General features: G+C 43.4%; 2 protein-coding genes across 3 annotated transcripts in view; both read right to left on the bottom strand.

Moving 5' to 3' along the window:
* The window catches only part of prkar2aa (protein kinase, cAMP-dependent, regulatory, type II, alpha A), a 36,352-nt gene extending 30,676 nt beyond the window's left edge, over positions 1-5,676 (bottom strand). Inside the window, exon 1 of the mRNA XM_064300282.1 lies at positions 3,793-5,676. Within this exon, the coding sequence (XP_064156352.1) occupies positions 3,793-4,051 (259 nt within the window). The 5' untranslated portion in view covers positions 4,052-5,676. The remainder of the gene's footprint in view (positions 1-3,792) is intronic.
* Positions 5,677-12,099: 6,423 nt separating this feature from the next.
* The window catches only part of mgll (monoglyceride lipase), a 27,277-nt gene continuing 22,576 nt past the window's right edge, over positions 12,100-16,800 (bottom strand). For both annotated transcript variants that reach the window (XM_064299822.1, XM_064299821.1), the window contains 3 exons: positions 16,573-16,662; positions 15,950-16,165; positions 12,100-13,983 (listed from right to left, as the gene is read on the bottom strand). In XM_064299822.1, coding sequence (XP_064155892.1) covers positions 13,864-13,983; positions 15,950-16,165; positions 16,573-16,662 — 426 coding nt within the window. In that variant the 3' untranslated portion in view covers positions 12,100-13,863. The remainder of the gene's footprint in view (positions 13,984-15,949; positions 16,166-16,572; positions 16,663-16,800) is intronic.

Here is a 16,800-nt window from a genome sequence, read left to right as displayed (position 1 = left end):
CCCAACCCAGGATTTTTCTCCCCCGGTCAGAGTACAGTAACATTCAGTACCGGTCGATACTGATCCGATGCAGATATTTTTTTATTATTTGTCTTTTTAAAACTTATTAAACGGCTAGCCTACGCACAAGAACACCCGGCTCGGCTTTAAATCAGTAAAACAATTCTAGGGCAGGCAAGATAAGCTTCAAGAACCTATACAGAAAAAAATCATTCTGCTTGAGAATAAATAGGCCTGAATACAGGTTCACAATATGGCCGGCTGTATTTCTTTTTTTCTTTATTGCTCTCCAAGAGCACCACCATCAAATAGCAGGCTACAGACCCCGGGATTTGATTCCAATGCATATTACAGGAGAAGTCAACTGAAAAGCCTACTGTGACTGTAAAAAATAAGGATCAATTAAAATTATAATCAATTACACAATTATTGGGAGTACGAACATTGAGTGGTGTGAAATGTTAAATAACATTCAAAAACTGGGTAGCAAACAAAAAAACGCTGTGTGCAGCCTACAAATGTCAAGCTAATATACAAAATACTCAAGCGTTTTTTCTTCTTCTTTTTTTAAATCCAAGCTAGGTTGTAATTAAATGGAAAAAAGGACACTTCTAGGTAAGACTGGATGGTGTAATAATAATCAACGCCACCCACATGACTTACCGGCTTTGTTCTGTCTTTCTCTTTAATCATACCTTGGCTTTGAGTCCATTATGCGTTTCTCCAATCTTCTCCCCTAGCGTGTTGTTTGCTAAGTCATATCATGTTTCCTTTTTATGAAATGGAGAGCGTTTCATTCAAACCAGACAATTCACCTTACGTTTGCATCAAAAAAATCATGGCCTACTGTTGCAACTCAATTTTAAAAAATTAAAAGTAAAAACAATAAAATACCATTGACGATAGTACAGCCAAACCGCTGTGAGAATTCATATCGGCAGCTATGGCCTAACTAAAAATAAGGTAGGCCATACTGCCCAGCCCTACTTTGAAGTGGGGTAGAAGCATTATCATGAAGCTTCAATCAATCAATCTGTATTCATGTAGCACATTTCATACAGTGGCTGTAGCCCAATGTGCTGCACATGACCGAAAGACAATAAGCAAAGGGACAGCTTTAAGATTCCATTTTAAGATAAAAAAATAACTTTGAAAAGTCGGCATACTCTCGAGTGGCATTTCGTCAGAATTTTTTGTTTTGTAAGAAGCTGTGCCAATGCCACCCTTTTGACTGGCACTGTGGCTACAAGGCTGCTTTTGGGTTCCACTTGGTGTACGTTCCACACAGCAGACCTGGCAGATACCAACTCGTTTCATAGACCACACCCTCATCGGCGGAGGGGAAAGCATAGCGTTTGTTCACAGGAGTGACGGGGCATTCAGGCAATTGACGTAAACACAGTAAACAAACAGTCAGAAAGTACAGAGGCGAAGCTTTGCTACATGCATATTAAGTGTGATTCAGATCGGGCGAGTCCTGCCGAATACCCGATCCACAAAATACGGTGGTATCTGGAGCCAATACCGATCTGTGGATCAGATCAGGACATCTCTACTCGTTTTTCCTTCTCTCCCTTATTTCCTTTTCTTTGAAATAGGTACACACAATAGATAAGAAAAACAATCAATATTTATTTTAAAACCCATCGCTTAATACCACGTAATGTACAGAAAACTAAATGATTAAACGGGGTAATCTGCCTGCTTTGGGGACGGCGAAGAACAGAAACACTTAAATTTCAAACGCACGCCCGGGTTCACCATCACCGTCCTGCTCAGTCTGCAGTGTGAAGCCGGTGACTGTTTGTCCCAATAGCAGCTACGGCAGGGCCGGGCAATTCCAGTCCTGGAGGGCCGGTGTGTCTGCAGCAGGTTTTTTTGTTTCCGCCGGTTACTCTGGCTAAACGAGCTGATTGGCTGTACGCACCAACACTGGTTCACTCGTGGAGTAGATCACAGTAAAACGTCTCGTATACGGACACAGCAGGAGCCTTCAGCTGTCACTCATGCACCTATCTAGAAATGTAGCTAAAATGTGAGATAGCGTCAATGTTAGGGGTAATTAAGTAATTAGGGCCAGAAGTTGGCATGGAAACCAGAAACAGACACGGCCCTCATTGGCCACCTCTGAACTACGGGGAGCAGATGCTCTCCAATTTGACCTTTTGCCCCAGGTCTCTCTAAATGACACACAGTGATTACTTAGTTTTGAAAGCCCATTTCAAAACTAAGTAATCGTACCTTTTCTTTTTTTTAAATATATATACAGTGAACATTCCCATCCATGTGAATCGTTGTGCTGGGCCACGAGCACCCTACCCTCCATCCACCCATCCATCCATCCATCGCCCCCCCCCCCCCATCAGGAGGGGGAGTTTTTATGGAAAAAGTGCTCTGCTGCAACTGCCAAAATAACTTGTTGGCTAAAAAGTTTATATAACCCATGAGCTGTAAGGACAGATTTGAAAAGCCCATGATTTGCTAATGGATAGATTAATCGTATCTTTACTGCTACATGGATTTCTGGTGCATGGAAGATTTTGGCCTGAATTGGGAAGGGCTACCGATGAACCTATAGCACCGACATAACGGGTGTCATACAGCCTGCATCCATGGCGTCTTACCGCAGTCAGACCTACACACACTCCTCTTCCTCAGTTAGCCACAGAGGGTAGCTGAATGTGGAAGCACCCTGTTGCCTGCGAGCCTTTGCCATAAAACTGTCATCCAGAAATAAGCACATCAATGGCCACGTTTTGTTTATAAAACGCTGAGATGTTGCATCGGGGTTCCCATGAAATGTTTACGATAACACTCTGTGGAAACGCAGCGAAGCATGACCTGTTGGTAGAAAGTGTCAATATGCGGATATGTTCCTTGCTGTTAAAATGGTATACATCAATACTGCAACATTTTCCAGTGACGGAATGGCAGTGTGCAAATCGGGATACCACCCTACTCTACCCAGCCCTCCAGGAAGGAAACTGCCCACCCTCATTCAGACAAAAATAATCAACAGCTGATTCTGAGAACTTCACAATGGACTGGTATCCCAAGACACCAGTGTGCCACAAATACATGGGTAACCAGGCATTTACACAACAGCGAATTCAAATCATTACGGAGGGGAATTTACATCACAAAAGGGAACGTAATATAGTGGTACGAGTTCGTTTAAGTGGGTCTGCATTTTTGAAGTAGCAAGAGAACGCTAGGCCTTGCGATGGTGGAGAAATTCATTGGACTCATCAAAACTCGTTTATCTATTCTAGATGACTGCTGTAACGCCAGTTACCTCGAAAGCCACCCCTTCCGATTGTCATTTGCTACGAGGGTCCTTCATGTTGCGTGGGAAATCTTAAATGACTGGCATGTACGACCTCAACGTTTCTTCGAAGATGACCATGGCTAACTAAAGTGATGCCGGCATGTGGCTCCAAACGCTGTCCGTAGTGTGTGGTGATGCGCGCATATTGCAACAGAGGTTTCTATTTCACACAGCTTGATTCTGGACCACTGGTTAGCGAACAAGCAATGCAGCCATATTAGGCCTTACAACCAAGCACCCCCTTGAATAAAATCATAATTACATATAAATTATACATATAGATAGGCAAGTCCCTGTAGTTTTCACATAGTTAGCTGCCAATTCCGTCCAACTCATTATCAATCCAGTAACCAACAGCAATCGCACGAATGCTATAACACAGCTGTGACAGGCCGTCAACGAAGCGCCGCTGCAGCCCTTCAGTAAAAAGAAATGCAGGTGGATAACGTTAGCTTGCTACTTACGCTCAAAATCAGAGTCGTCGTCCTCGTCTTCGTCGTCTCCATTGGACTCAGTCTGCATCGGCTCCCCATCAAACATCACCCCTTTCCCTCCAGACTTGGCTGTAGTAGCCGGCTCGGCGCCGTCTTGGGTTCTGTTTTCTCGCAGGCGCGTGAAATAGAGAACGGCGAACTCCACCAAGTCTGGCGGCCTTTGGCGGAGCACTTCCACAGTGTAGCCTTGTAGCAACTCCGTCAAACCAGCCGGTATTTCGATACTCATGGCTACACTTCTGTGATATCAACTAGCTTTGTAATGCTGTATTAATTTTCCTTCGAATATGAAATGTTTTGTATAAGATAAAAAAAATAATGAAAAAGTAAGTCGTTTATATCAGTCCATACAAGCTGTATTGGCTTCGCGGAAACTGATCTGGCAAACAGTAGCTAAGTTAACGTTAGCTGGTCAACGTTACTAGCACTAGATGCACGGTTCAAGTTAGCAAATTAAACCGAATGCGTTTCTGACGAACATAAACTTGATACAACGGGAATAAATTAGTTTGAAGCTAGTACCCAAGTTTGTCGCCTTTGAAACGCAAACTTGACAACTTCAGCATCACCTCGACCAACTATGCGATTTTACAAATGTGCGCTTATAAAGGACTATCGATAGCATATGGACGTTTACCACTGTCGACTAAATTTGCTGTATACCTATAGCTAGCTTGCTATACAAAGACTATGGATATCTAGAAAGTCAATTAGCTTGCCGTCTTTTTAACTGACCGAAGAAGCAACTGGTTGATTCAGAATGTGAATGACCAACGTTAGCTAGCTAGCGACCAAACATATGATGGCTAGGCCGGAACCCGAATCTTTACGGCTAACGACGTAGTTAGCCAACTATCCAATGTGAGCAAAGTTGTAGCTATCTAATGTTATCTATTTTGTTAGCCTGTAAAATAACATGGAGGACAGACAAGTTGGCTAGCAAGATTGATTTAACCGATAGCTGAGAAGTTTTCCTCAAGTTAAGGGCAGTTACGAGTTTGATTCAAAGGACTAATTTCAGTACTCGTACAAAACTAACCAGCTAACCGGTAGTTGCTATTACATAATTCTATGATTGTGTGGTGCTCTAGAAAGGCAAATAGTGCACTTCGTTTGACGGGCGCGTATGTATACGTCTTACCTGTGGCTAGCCAGTACTCGATAGTTTGTTTATCTGCCTCCCCTATTTGCGACACTTATATCCTAACTGAAGCTAGCTAGGAAACTACTTTGTTTTTCCCACCAGTTTCCTTGAAAGTGCAGCGACCACCTCTAAACAGTCTTCCCGAGATTAGCCAGCTGAACACAGCAGCGTCTTTATCGTTCCAGGTATCTTGCTAGCGAACTCGGTGGGGAATGTTGCACCCACTGAATAAGAGTAAGGCAGTGACAGCTAAGCGAGACCGCTAACCAAATTGCAATGCGGTTTGGGAGCAGCGAAAACGAACTGGCGAAATTCAAAACGATCAAAGCCTCCAACTATTGAAACGCAGCTAATTAATAGCCAGTTCAGCTATATTTGGCTATAGTTGGCAAGCTCGCTCCTGCTAACATTTAAAGCAACAATAATGTGCCGGCGAAATTCTAACTAGCTAGTCCTGTTGTAGCTAAAGCTAAGGAACGACTGAAGGAAAATCGCAAATTAGCAAACACAATGGTAGCTAACAAACCTTATTTAACAGATCCGATATCCTGAAAGTAAAATGTCTTGATGCCAGATATAAATATCCAATTAAATGCCTTTTCTATTAGTTTTAATTATTCCTTATATAAAACATTCAGTGTTTGCCTCGCGGTGAGGCTTTCCCTCTACTCCACGAGCTTCGCTTCGGAGGCGTGGTCACGAGGACAAGGAGACAAGTGATATATCATATCCTGAGTGACACGCGCTAAAGCCAACCACCCTGTATCGTGTGACGCATGGCTGAGTGCGCGTGCGCACATCAATGAAGCATTGACGGTGGCCATGCGTAACTTAGGTTGAGAGTGCATGAATTGACTTGCTGACAGCCAAAGGCTCAGATACTAACCAAAACAAGAGATAGTATCTAGGTGATCAATGCCCTCAGCCCATGGCATAGCTTTAGGGATTATAAAGTGAAGGAGAAAAAAGGGCATCAGTGGGTGTGGAATACACTGTTTAGTGATCGACAGAAGTGGGGCCCAATCAGAGATCAGTCATACAGGTTAGTGGTGGGTTCCCAAGTAGGAGATTCTGAAGACTTTGCATTTGTGTTTGAATTATCATGTTAAACAAAATGGTAAATGTTACATAGGGGTTCATTAACATGTTGTAGAAAGTGCAGTTTTAGGTAGCTGAGATTTGCTTAAGCAATTCCCCTCTTGCAGAAGTCATAACAATGCACCGTCACTCACTGGTATTCCATATAATACAGAAAGCCTTTAGTCACCCAAGTATACCACTTTAAAAAAATAAAATAAAAAACGCCTGGATCTTTAGCCCACCCACTCCCAGAAGGACACTCGCTGTCTAACAGCACACTAAGACACCAACCACATATACAGCCTTTAGTATTTAAACTTTGTGGTTTAAATGTCATTGGTTACTTGTGATTCTTGTACCTGTATTGCTGTCATTTTTAATGTGATCATATTTTATAATGTGTTTGGTATGGCACTGGTATCTAGATGGTGAAATGTTTTTTAATTTGGTAGGAGTCTATGTTGGATGCGGATTTTTTTTAATGGTCTCTTTGTTGATTGTTTGTCTTGGTGAAGAAGTGTGCACTGTGTAATGTTGAAATACTTTCCTGTTATATGTTTTCTACTTTACCTAGGATTTTAACCCAACCCATTCAACAAACTCTCACGTTTTCGTCATTTACATAGCATTGGACAATTTATTTATGTATTAATTTATTTATTTACATAAAGGAGGTATTTGTTTTGACTGAGCTCTGAAAAATAAAGTTGATTAACCTCACCATGCTGCTGCAATTGAGGGCACATTAACCTGAAGTCTCACCCACTTGTCTGTAGGTTAACACTGCAGCAGGAGTGGCAGGATAGATCCCCCCCCCCCCCCCCCCCCCTCCCTGCATGTCACAGGGCATGTAAATATAGAGCACCAATTCTATTCCTGCGCCTCCTTACCTCCAAGGGACAGGTAAAGCCGTTGCCATGACCACGACTCGCAGGCTTAATTTCTCCAAGCAGTTATAACTATTCTTATCTGGAGCGCCACTCTCCCTTTAGTGGCCAGTCGCAGTACTGCAGAGTTCAATTGCTGGGATTGATCTGCCAGGTTGCCGCACACGTTTGAGTATTCCTGGGCACTGTTGTTCTTTACGAATTGAACAACATAAGAAAGCACCATTCATGCATCTACATAATATATGTGCAAACCTGAGAGATTGGTATGAAGGAGGTGACATGCTTTTTATTTTCCTGTTTCTTTGAGTACAGTGGGTAATGATATGATTAATTTAGAACAATGGCAACCAACCCTGTTCCTGGAGATCTACCATCCTGTAGGTTTTCATTTCAACCCTAATTCAGCAAACCTGACTCTACTAATTAGCAGCTCTATGAGATCTCTTGTTGTTGAATGAGGTGAGCTTTGATAGGGTTGGAGTGAAAACCCACAGGATGGTAGATCTCCAGGAACAGGGTTGGTTACCACTGATTTAGAAGATCTTGATATGCATCCATTTGAATTAAACAATTAGTAAACTAACATTAGTTGGTGGAATTTTTTGTGTGTTTTTTCCCTCTAAAGACCATTCATTTTAGGGAAGCACAAAGAGATCCCTGAACTGAACATTTGCATACATGATAATTTAATGTTAGCTCAATACTGCTTAATTCTAGATCTTAGTGTAGGTTTTTTTTCTTAAGATACAGTCATTTTCAGTTTGTCAATGAGAAGAATTTAGCTACCATTCACTGTTTTTATTTGCAGGACCAGGTTGTTTGGAGTCACGGGGCTCCTTGTACTTTACATATGATCCTTCTGTCCATCTTTAAGACTGTGACCCTCAAAAGATTCAGCTGTTTGTCAAATTTTTATGTTCTGCAGCTTCAGGTCAGTTCATCAGCATAAACGCACACATTTATCTTCTTCGCTTGCCTTTTTTGGTCAGTCACCCTTTTCTTGTTTGCTTTCAGTTTATTTTTACTGGTCAAATGCCATTTGTCACAGCAGTTATTTTGGTCCTCATTCTTTTTTTTTTTGGAGCGGTTCTCAGTTTTTGCCTTATATTCAGTAAATTCATATTTTTGTTTTCATGTGTGTGAACTTCTTAGTGAAAGATAATTCTCTCTATTGCCAGTGTGCATCAGTACATCATTACGACTACCTCTCACTTCAGTTCAAGCTTCATTAAAATTGTAGAGAGCACTATCTAACATGTCGGTCCAAAATCTCCAATTAGTGTTCAGTTGGGTTGAGATCTGGTGACTGCGAAGGCCATAGCATATGATTCACGTCATTTTCATACTCATCAAACCATTCAGTGACCCCTCATGCCCTGTGGATGCGGTCATTGTCATCCTGGAAGAGATCACTCCCATCAAGATAGAAATGTTTCATCATAGGATAAAGGTGATCATTCAGAACAACTTTGCATTGACTTGCAGTGACCCTTCTTTCTAAGGGCGCAAGTGGACCCAAACCATGCCAGGAAAATTCCCCCAACAGCATAACAGGGCCACCAGACCCCCTCACTGTAGGGGTGAAGCATTCAGGCCAGTACCCTTCTCTTGGTGTATGCCACGCCCCATATTCTCACCCACTTGTGGAGAATATGGTGAAGGATGACTCATCTGACTACATCACTATTTTCCACATCTCGGTAGACCAGTGCCTATGGTTTTTGCACCACTGCACCACTCAAATGTGCATTTGTCTTTGTAATGTGGGATTTATGCACTGCAACCTTACTATAATATCCCTCTCTATGTAGTTGTCAATGGACCGTTCTAGCTAACATGTTCTGATCACATCCTGCATTGACATTCTCAGTCACCTGAGGAAGTGTTGCACTTCTGTTTTTCCTTACATATCGCACTAATGCACGAGCATCACGTCATTGAATGTGCGTTTTTTGACCTCAATTTCCGACCCCATTTACTGATGTCTTTTTCATAGATCTCACTGTTCCTATTTAAACACTAGCCACTTGAGCAGTCTTTGTGACTGAAGCTCCTGTCATTCGGACATAATAATGAACCATCTTTCAAAGTCACTTAGATCTTTTCCTCCTGCCATCTCCATTCAAAATCAAGGTCACCTGGGCCTGCTCAGCATTTTTACGCATGCCACAGAGCATGATAGGATGTTAATTGCTTATTTGCATCCTGCAGTACATCTGTATGGAAGCATCTGCATCCATCAAGTTTCTCCACTCATTTATTCAGGTTTTTCTTTTAATTTATCACCCGTCTCTCTCTCTCTCTCTATATATATATATATATGGTGTTGATTTCTGTGAAAAACTCAAAGTAAGTCTCCCAAAAAGAATCAAAGCTGTAATAAAGGCAAAGGGTTGACACACTAAATACTGAAAGATTTGATGTTGTATGTAGTTGTGGATGTATTTGTGTAATTTTGTGTTAAATATATGTTTCTACATTATTTCTGGACCCAGATAATTAAATCACTTGCGCTTAATGGTTGTTTTCGTGGTAAAGTAAGTAAAAGAAAGCGCAGTCCCTGACTTTTGCTCAGTACTGTATATCACTTGTTGCACCTGAAGTACATTGGTGCTGCATTCCTTCATATTTACTGCTGTTATTACTTAATTAATAATTAATATTACTATAACAGCTGGGTGTAGCATTTTCGCAGGATTTTGCCATTTGTATGCCTTGTTTGCATCCTTTTTTAAATGAATAGCATAATCTCCTCAGTCTCAGCATAAGGGAGACTGGGGGGTTTGGGTGGGGAGGTTTGACTAAGGTATTTACATTTTTAAAAAGGATTACTAAAATGTGCACAAGCTCATTTCACAGTGGGCTCTGTCAGTAGAACAAAAGAGCACAGATGAGGATTACGTTCGGAACAGATTACGCACAGTGCAGGGTGCCTGCAGTGTGGATTACCCACCACAAAGTGCACATATTACAGGGATTATATTACAGTTCATTAGTGTCACACGCACTTCCCTGGCTTCTGACTTCATCAGGGGCCTTGTATCTTCTAAGACAGATTGATTAAATCTTTTTTAAAAATACCCTTTCTGACGGTGAAGCATGTTGAGATGACATAAACATACTGACCTTACGTTTGCTCCCGCAGTTTATTGATCTCGTAAGTGGGTGTGATTCCCCAAATACAGACAAACAACATTTCAGCTGTTTTCTCCTTCTAACCCTGGGGTTATATCTGTACGTGTTCCCATCATGCATTATAATGGCCGGTGTTCAGATTATATGTTTTAAAGGATTTACGATGTTGGACTCCTGGCTGCCACATCCACCACCCAACCCCCCCCCCCCCCCCCCCAAAAAAAAACAACTTAAAAAAAATTTTAAAAAACATCATGATTTAGCATGAGGAACTCCCTGCTAAAACAAGCCAGTAACGTACCAGAAGCTAGCCAGTCATTGTTTGTAATTAGCAAGTTGTAGCAAAGTTTAGTGAAATGGTGAACATGACTATTTAAACTGAGAAATACAATTTCCATCTTCCAATGCAGAAAGAAGACTCACCTATTCTTGAAACTTTATTTACAAAGCTAATTCGCTGGGTCGACGCGTTAGCAAGCTAGCTAACATTAAAATCAGCCAAGATGCCGCAAGCAAAACTGTCTAAAGTGTGCCTGTATTTTACCCAGAAGGATTCGAACAATGGGACATGCCTTTGTAATAAAAAAGCATTCTTTTATGTAGTTTACTCATTCTTTTCTTTTAAAGAAGAACTTTCATTTAATTGTCATTCACGGTAAAGGAAAAAATGACTGTGTCCATGCCTAGACTGTGTGTGTTTGCATGTATGTATGTGTATGCATGTCTCTTTCATAGCCTACACTTACATGCATTATTATTATCCGTTACTCATAACAAACACAGTTCAAAAAGAAATGACATCTGAAGAAAAACTTTTAAAAAGAATGAGTGACTTATAGACAGAGCTTTGTATGTGTAACTTGGCATTTCTTTCAGTTGAAAACTTGTTTTACTTCAGATTACAGTCACAGTGAGAAGTCTCAACATTAAGTGTCAACGTAACTGTCAACAACGTAACTGAACAGGATGCTAGAAGTCCTCTGAAATACAGGAGGTGGTTTCACACGCAAGTCTGTGTTTTAGTGTACAGCTCCATCCATGGGTTTGGACAGCTTCTCACAGTCAAGCCATTTCTGTCCATGTTGATGCCTCGGTCTACTTTTCAGGCATGTGCAAATTAAACTTCCTTCGTTTTTAATATGACCTTATGTGGCCAGCTGAGCTGTTCTAATCCTACAGAGTATTAGCTGAATGTATTTCAGCAATACACCATTTCCTTGACTAACTTCTGTTCCATTTTGTTGTTCCCGCTGTTTACATACTTATGTTTTGAGAAAAAAAAGAGCTGAAAAAACGACTTGGAGTCTCTGAACAAGTCCTAACTGGTCCTCAATAACATATTTTTCCCCCAGATAATACTTTGTTTATATTTAGATGTGAATTATACAATATATACTTCCATATAAACTGACCCAAATGTAGTACACATCCTTGGTAACTCTGTGATCAGTGTAATATTTAATTGCATCTAACTGAATTTCATCCAACAGACAAAAGGCTTATGTAGATGAAGGTTTGGGGTCGATTCTGTTTTCATTTCAGTCAATTCACAAAATGAACCGAAACTCAATTCATGATTGGAAATATGCCTATAAGGTCCTATGAAGATTTTTTCTGAACTAATTATTTGCTAAACGTGCTACATAAATAAAGTTTAGATTGACCTGACACACTTCACATACTCTTGTACTAATCAGCCACTGTATTGCCACCAGCAGCCTGTATCACGAAGCAGGATTACTGAATTAGCTGTATAACTGCGCAGAGTAAAACCCTTTTTCAGTCCAGGTTCCAGATCTGGGAGGGTTCCGGGTTTTACTCAGTGCAGTTATCCAGCCAACTCAGTAACCCTGCTTGGTGATACGGGCTCCTGTTTTGGGCGCTGGATAACCATATCAGACATGAACGTTACTGGAGAGGTGGGGTCCCCAGCTACTGGGTGATTAATTTAGGGGGTGTCGTGATTTAAAAGTTGGGAACCCCTGGCCTATAGTATTAGTTGAGTGAACAATGAGGACCACAGGCCAATGAAAGATGTCTAGTGTTTTATTACCTGCATCAAGTACATAAACACATGAGTACTCCCGACCACATGAGTTAAATGTAAAAAGCTCAGTATTCCAAACCACATTCTGTAAGCCTGCATGTGACCGTCTTCCGATCAATGCCATAAAGCAACTACCCACAGCTTTCAGAATGTATAAATGTACAGTAGTTTCTAACAGTGATCAAGTTACATGTGCTAAAACAGTAGTTGTACGTTCATGTGTTAACACAGTGCCCGTGTCAGATGTACACTCTAATTGAAAAACGATAAAAAAGTGGCTGCCTGTTCTGCTTGGAGAGGATCCGAGCTTCGTAGTACTGGCAGTCTCGGCAGACTGCCACAGCCTGTTGAACACTTCATTGGCACACATGCACACACACACACACACACACACACACATACACACATGCATGCACATACACACACACACACACGCATGCACATACACACACACACACACATACACACACGCATGCACTCACACACACACACACACACACGCATGCACATACACACACACATACACACACACACGCATGCACATACACACACAGACACACGCATGCACACACACACACATACACACGCATGCACATACACGCATGCACACACACACCCACACACATACACACGCATGCTCATACACACAGACACACGCATGCACACACACACTCACACACACATGCACACGTGAACACACATGCACGCAGCCTGATTCAAGAAAAATCCAGTCCCACTTGGCTATATTATAGACTGTCAACATATATATTACTAACCTTACAATAAATCTATGATAAATCAACGGTCAATCCTGACCATATTAACAAACTAGAAACAATGACATACAAGATACTGAGTAGATAAAAAGCACATTCCCACACAATTTAAGTCATTATAGTTATTAGTCTAATTAAGAGAGACGCACAGTAACCAGCATGCAATTCATAGTCCACTTCACAGCTTGTCTGGCTTCACTGTGGCATAGGTCTGAATAGTACACAGCTTCTGCACAATAACCCATGGTGCGCCATGTTTGCCTCCTGAAGATACATCCGTTTTTCTACATGGGGCTTTATATCCTGAAATGTTACCATAGTAACAAGCAGTTCCTTTTACAGGGCATGTGAGTTGTAGGCAGTATTGCCAGATGACCACTAGGGGGCACCTGTGTCAGAAACTTAGCCCTGCTGGGAAGCAAATAAACCTGAAGCTGATTGTCTAATGAGCACAAGATGTTTGACAAAAAAAAGAACATTTCTCCACAGGAACGTATGGCCCACTTCACACTGCAGATAAAGATACAGGGAAGTCATTCAATAAATTATTTCCCTCAGTAATACAATCTCTCGGTCTGTCCGTTAAATGTACAGAGCTCCGCCTCCGCACTCCAATATCAGGAACGAAGCTTTTGCCCTCAGAAAAGGTTTGAGACGGGCTCTTCATCATTCTGCGCGGGGTCAGAGGTCGTTCATAATAGCCCCGTGGCGACCGACTGACCCCGCTCACCTCTCCTCCCGCGGTGTTGGAGGCCCTCGCCGGAATCCGTCAGCCAATGAGCCGAGAGGCCGAGCTGGCGGTGGAACGCAGTCACGCTGCTCCTGGTCTGTGATTGGTGCATTGCTAGAGGTGTGTGTCCAAATTCGGCCGCAGGGTTTCCCCTGTCGGGTTGCGAGGGTGAGTCGATCGCGCGGTGAAGAGACGCAGACGGGCGGGCAGACGGGGGGGGAAGGAAGATGGCGGACGCTCTAGCTGGACGCCCGCTGCCCCTCGATCCGCTCGGTGACCCACGCGCTCACCTCCTGCAGGACCGACTCCACCGTCTCCGGCAGGTCGTGGTGGAGGGCGTGGTACGCCCCCTCGTACACCTGAGACACAGTCACACGCTGGTCAGTGCACCTGAGACACAATCACACGCTGATCAGTGCACCTGAGACACAATCACACGCTGATCAGTGCACCTGAGACACAATCACACGCCGATCAGTGCACCTCAGACACAATCACACGCCGATCAGTGCACCTGAGACACAATCACACGCCGGTCAGTGCACCTGAGACACTATCACACGCCGATCAGTGCACCTGAGACACTATCACACGCCGATCAGTACACCTGAGACACAATCACACGCTGATCAGTACACCTGAGACACAATCACACGCTGATCAGTGCACCTGAGACACAATCACACGCTGATCAGTGCACCTGAGACACAATCACACGCTGATCAGTGCACCTGAGACACAATCACACGCTGATCAGTGCACCTGAGACACAATCACACGCTGATCAGTGCACCTGAGACACAATCACACGCTGATCAGTGCACCTGAGACACAATCACACGCTGATCAGTGCACCTGAGACACAATCACACACTGATCAATACACCTGAGACACAATCACATGCTGATCAGTGCACCTGAGACACAATCACACGCTGATCAGTGCACCTGAGATACAATCACACGCTGATTAGTGCACCTGAGATACTATCACACACTGATCAGTGCACCTGAGATACAATCACACACTGATCAGTGCACTTGAGATACAATCACACGCTGATCAGTGCACCTGAGATACAATCACATGCTGATCAGTGCACCTGAGATACAATCACACACTGATCAGTACACCAGAGATACAATCACACACTGATCAGTACACCTGACACACACTGATCAGTACACCTGAGAGACAATCACACACTGATCAGTGCACCTGCGATACAATCACACACTGATCAGTACACCTGAGATACAATCACACACTGATCAGTATACCTGACACAAACTCATCAGTACACCTGAGATACAATCACACACTGATTACTACACCTGACACACACTGATCAGTACACCTGAGATAAAATCACACACTGATCACATCTAAGACATACACGTTAATCAGTATGTCTGAGACACACACACATACTGAACAGGGTTACAGGGTTAACTTCTTAAAATTTGTTTAAAAATATATTAGGGGGGTGGGGCTCTCAATATATCTTGTCCCAGGCCCAAGAATTCAGTGCTGTGACCCTGCACCTGTGACACGCATAAATACACACACACAGATACCATGCCCACTCAAAACCATTCAACATGCACACACATACACACACACATACGCGCACACACACACACACGTGCGATGGACTGAGTAGGAGGTGGGATGGGATGAAATCTGGCCAGAGCACCTGGAAGCGGTTAGTGTGAGAGAGCTGGGATTCTTTGAACACACTCTCCCATGTGACCACGCACCACATGTTTGGCTTCACTTCCATTGCTTTGGAGAATTTGCTCTTCTAATTTTGAACAGCGAAAATTAAGTTTTATATGCCATTAGAAAGACAACCAGATGGAGGGAGATATAGGAGAAAGAAGTAAAAAAATGTAGACTGAAATAGAGAATAAAGGCCTAAATTGACGGAGCAGTCAGCTGTACTCTCATGTGTAGTTCTACATATTTTAATTCAGGCGAACAGGTGGTAAAGACTTTTATTTGCTACATGTTATAATGAATTGTTTGTGCGTGTGTGCTTGTTGTGTGTGCGTGCATGTGTGTGTGACTGTGTGTGTGTGTGTGTGTGTGTTGTGTGTGTGCATGCGTGTGGGTCTGTGTGCATTTGCGTGTGTGTGTGAGTGTGCGTATATGTGTGTGGGTCTGTGTGCATTTGCATGTGTTCGTGTGTATGTGTATGTGTGTGTGTGTGTGTGTGTGTGTGTGTTGTGTGTGTATGTGCGTGTGTGTCTGTGTGCATTTGCATGTGTTTGTGTGTATGTGTATATGTGTGTGTGTGTGTGTGTGAGAGAGAGAATTCCCACCTTCATCTTTTTGTCAGTGCTCTTCGCGTTTTCCATCATCAGTCGTGAGCCTCTGATGTCACACAGTTTGTCAGCGTCGCCCTGGAGAATGAAGAAGGGCCAGGTGATGGCGGGAAGGGCCCTCTCGATCTGCTGCGTGGCAGCGAGCAGCTGCATCCCGAACGACACGCGTATGCCGCCGTGGTAGTTCAGCTCGTCTCTGTCGTAGGCCTCTACCTTCAGAGGGAAAGGTACTGCTCAGACCTCAGTGCACATGCTCAGTGCTGATCCACACTGCACACGCTCAGTGCTGACCCAGACTGCACACGCTCAGTGCTGACCCACACCACACATGCCCAGTGCTGACCCACAGTGCACACGCTCAGTGCTGACCTCACCGCACATGCTCAGTGCTGAGGCACACCATACACGCTCAGTGCAGACCCACACCGCGCACGGTCAGCGCTGTTTTACACCGCACATGCTCAGTGCTGACCCACACCGCACATGCTCAGTGCTGACCCACACCGCACATGCTCAGTGTTGACCCACACCGCGCACGGTCAGTGCTGTTTCACACCGCACATGCTCAGTGCTGACCCACACCGCACATGCTCAGTCCAATAAACAGTCCTCAGGCTCACCTCCTTCGGGTCCCGAGAAATCCATTTGGATTCAATAGACCCCAGAGTGAGGCTCGGCATCACGTGGTTCAGAATCTTTGCCATGAACACCTGCAGAGACCACAGACAACAGCTCAGAGCATCATACAGGTCAACATATGAAAAACTCCCTCAGTCCATACACCTGGGCCAACATCCATCTGTTATCTATACCCGCTTATCCAATTCAGGGTCGTGGCCCATATATAA

Source organism: Anguilla rostrata, chromosome 11, assembly GCF_018555375.3.
Source record: "Anguilla rostrata isolate EN2019 chromosome 11, ASM1855537v3, whole genome shotgun sequence".
Lineage (NCBI taxonomy): Eukaryota > Metazoa > Chordata > Actinopteri > Anguilliformes > Anguillidae > Anguilla > Anguilla rostrata.
The sequence above is the reverse complement of the archived record's forward strand: the minus strand, read 5'-3'. Positions and strand labels throughout refer to the sequence as shown.